Here is a 1,715-nt window from a genome sequence, read left to right as displayed (position 1 = left end):
CCTCTCTTTACTTAACCATGCTCCCATCTCTCTACCGGCAGTAAACTTGTCAACAGCCGCCACTCAAACGCAGTGTGACTGAGCAACGTCTGCCCACCCAACAAGGTCCAGCGCACCATCCCTACCCACTTATACCTTACCCAAGCAGGCCAGGCTCACAAGGAGACAGACAGCACGCTGCGGGTAGAGACCACTTTTCCATCGTCATCTCATCGTCGCCTCTCCCATTTCGGACGCCTCATGCCGCATTTGTCTCTTACCGCCGAGTCCTCCGCCCCTGAGGGTCGTCCGCCGGCGCCGTACTCGGCAATCCCAGCCTAACGGACCGCAAGGTACGGATACACCGTACATACGTGTCCCGACGCCACCATCTCGGCATGTCACGCCGTCAGATCCCTCCGGCGCTGCGCGCCGCCCACCCCCCCTGCACGCCCGACTCTCTGCTGGAACCGACGACGGGCCGCCGTTTTAGGTCGCAGATCGCCTGCATGGACTTCTCTAACAACGACATCCCACCGGACGCGCAGCCGTCATCACCGCCGGGTGCGGCTGTCAACACAAGACCCCAAGCACCCGCTCCGGGTTCGGTCGGTCTAGCGCCGTCTGATGTGTCGGTCGCCGACCCGATCACGCAACAGGATCAGCCGGCATCCCCCCTTGTCCCGGCCTCAGCTCCGGCCGACCGGAACGACGCCGCGGCAGCCGGCCTCTACCAGTGCCCACACTGCCAGCGACGGTACTCTCGCCCTGCGTATCTCGCACGACACATCCGGACCTACACTTCCAGCAAGCGCTGTGCATGCCCTATATGTTCCAAGGCGTTTGCCAGAACCGATCTGCTGAAGCGCCACGTTGCCAGGCACGCAGGCGGCGGCCAAAACCACGCTAGCAAGCGAAAACACGGCAGCAAGCGAAACCACCACGCGGGACCTTCACCCGGCCCTCGTCGTGTGTCTTACGCTTGCCGGCAATGCGCTGCTGCCCGTGTCAAGTGCGACGAGGTCAAACCGTGCACCCGCTGTTGTAGCCGCAACATCGATTGTGAACCCTCCTCGAGCCGTCATTCTTCCACAGCCGCCATGCACCTGCCCCTCCCCGGGAAGATCGCTAACGCCGGCGGCAGCGAGACGAAACCGTCCATCGGCTGTTCGACGGTACCTTCGCCCCTCCGTACCCACAACAACAACTCCTCTTACGCCGCGCATCAGGAGCTTGCCCCACCGCAGCAGCCCGCGTGTCTGCCAACGGCCGCAAGTGGCCTGGAGACTCTACGAGAGCGCGCCGAGGCCGAGAACGGGCGCCCAGCGACGTTAACAACATGGCGCGCGGGATTAGTACCGGATCCCGCGCACGTCATCCACGAGATAAGCGCGTACAGGTGGTTTGCCACCACAAGCCCCATCTCCACCACCACGGGAAGAGGCGTCTATGAGCCGGAAACGGGCTCTGTGACGGGACCAGAGCCAGGAAGTCAGCCTGTGTTGGATTTTTACGCCGGCTCAAACTTGGGGCTGTACGTGGTGAGCTCCGGGCCATTCGAGCCGTTCGAGCCATTCGCGCCACTCGAGCCACCCGGGCCAATTGAGCCATTCGAGCTATTCAAGCAACCAAGCCTGGGCGGTACGAACACGGCCGACAGCCGACGTTGGCCTTGGCCTGCGGACAACGCCGTCGAGACGATCCAGCACGCAACGGGTAGTCGTCGAGGCCCATGA

General features: G+C 63.0%; 1 protein-coding gene across 1 annotated transcript; it reads left to right on the top strand.

Annotated features, from left to right (window-relative positions):
• Positions 1-377: 377 nt before the first annotated feature.
• On the top strand, positions 378-1,715 carry CGCA056_v015195 (Zinc finger protein 444; the record flags this gene model as incomplete). Its single annotated transcript, XM_037330435.1, has 1 exon — positions 378-1,715. One exon carries the CDS (start codon positions 378-380, stop codon positions 1,713-1,715), a length of 1,338 nt encoding a protein of 445 aa, XP_037171177.1.

The sequence above is a fragment of the Colletotrichum aenigma genome, assembly GCF_013390185.1.
Source record: "Colletotrichum aenigma strain Cg56 chromosome Unknown KSG_Cg56_contig63, whole genome shotgun sequence".
Taxonomy (NCBI): domain Eukaryota; kingdom Fungi; phylum Ascomycota; class Sordariomycetes; order Glomerellales; family Glomerellaceae; genus Colletotrichum; species Colletotrichum aenigma.
This window is presented reverse-complemented; position numbering and strand designations above follow the sequence as displayed.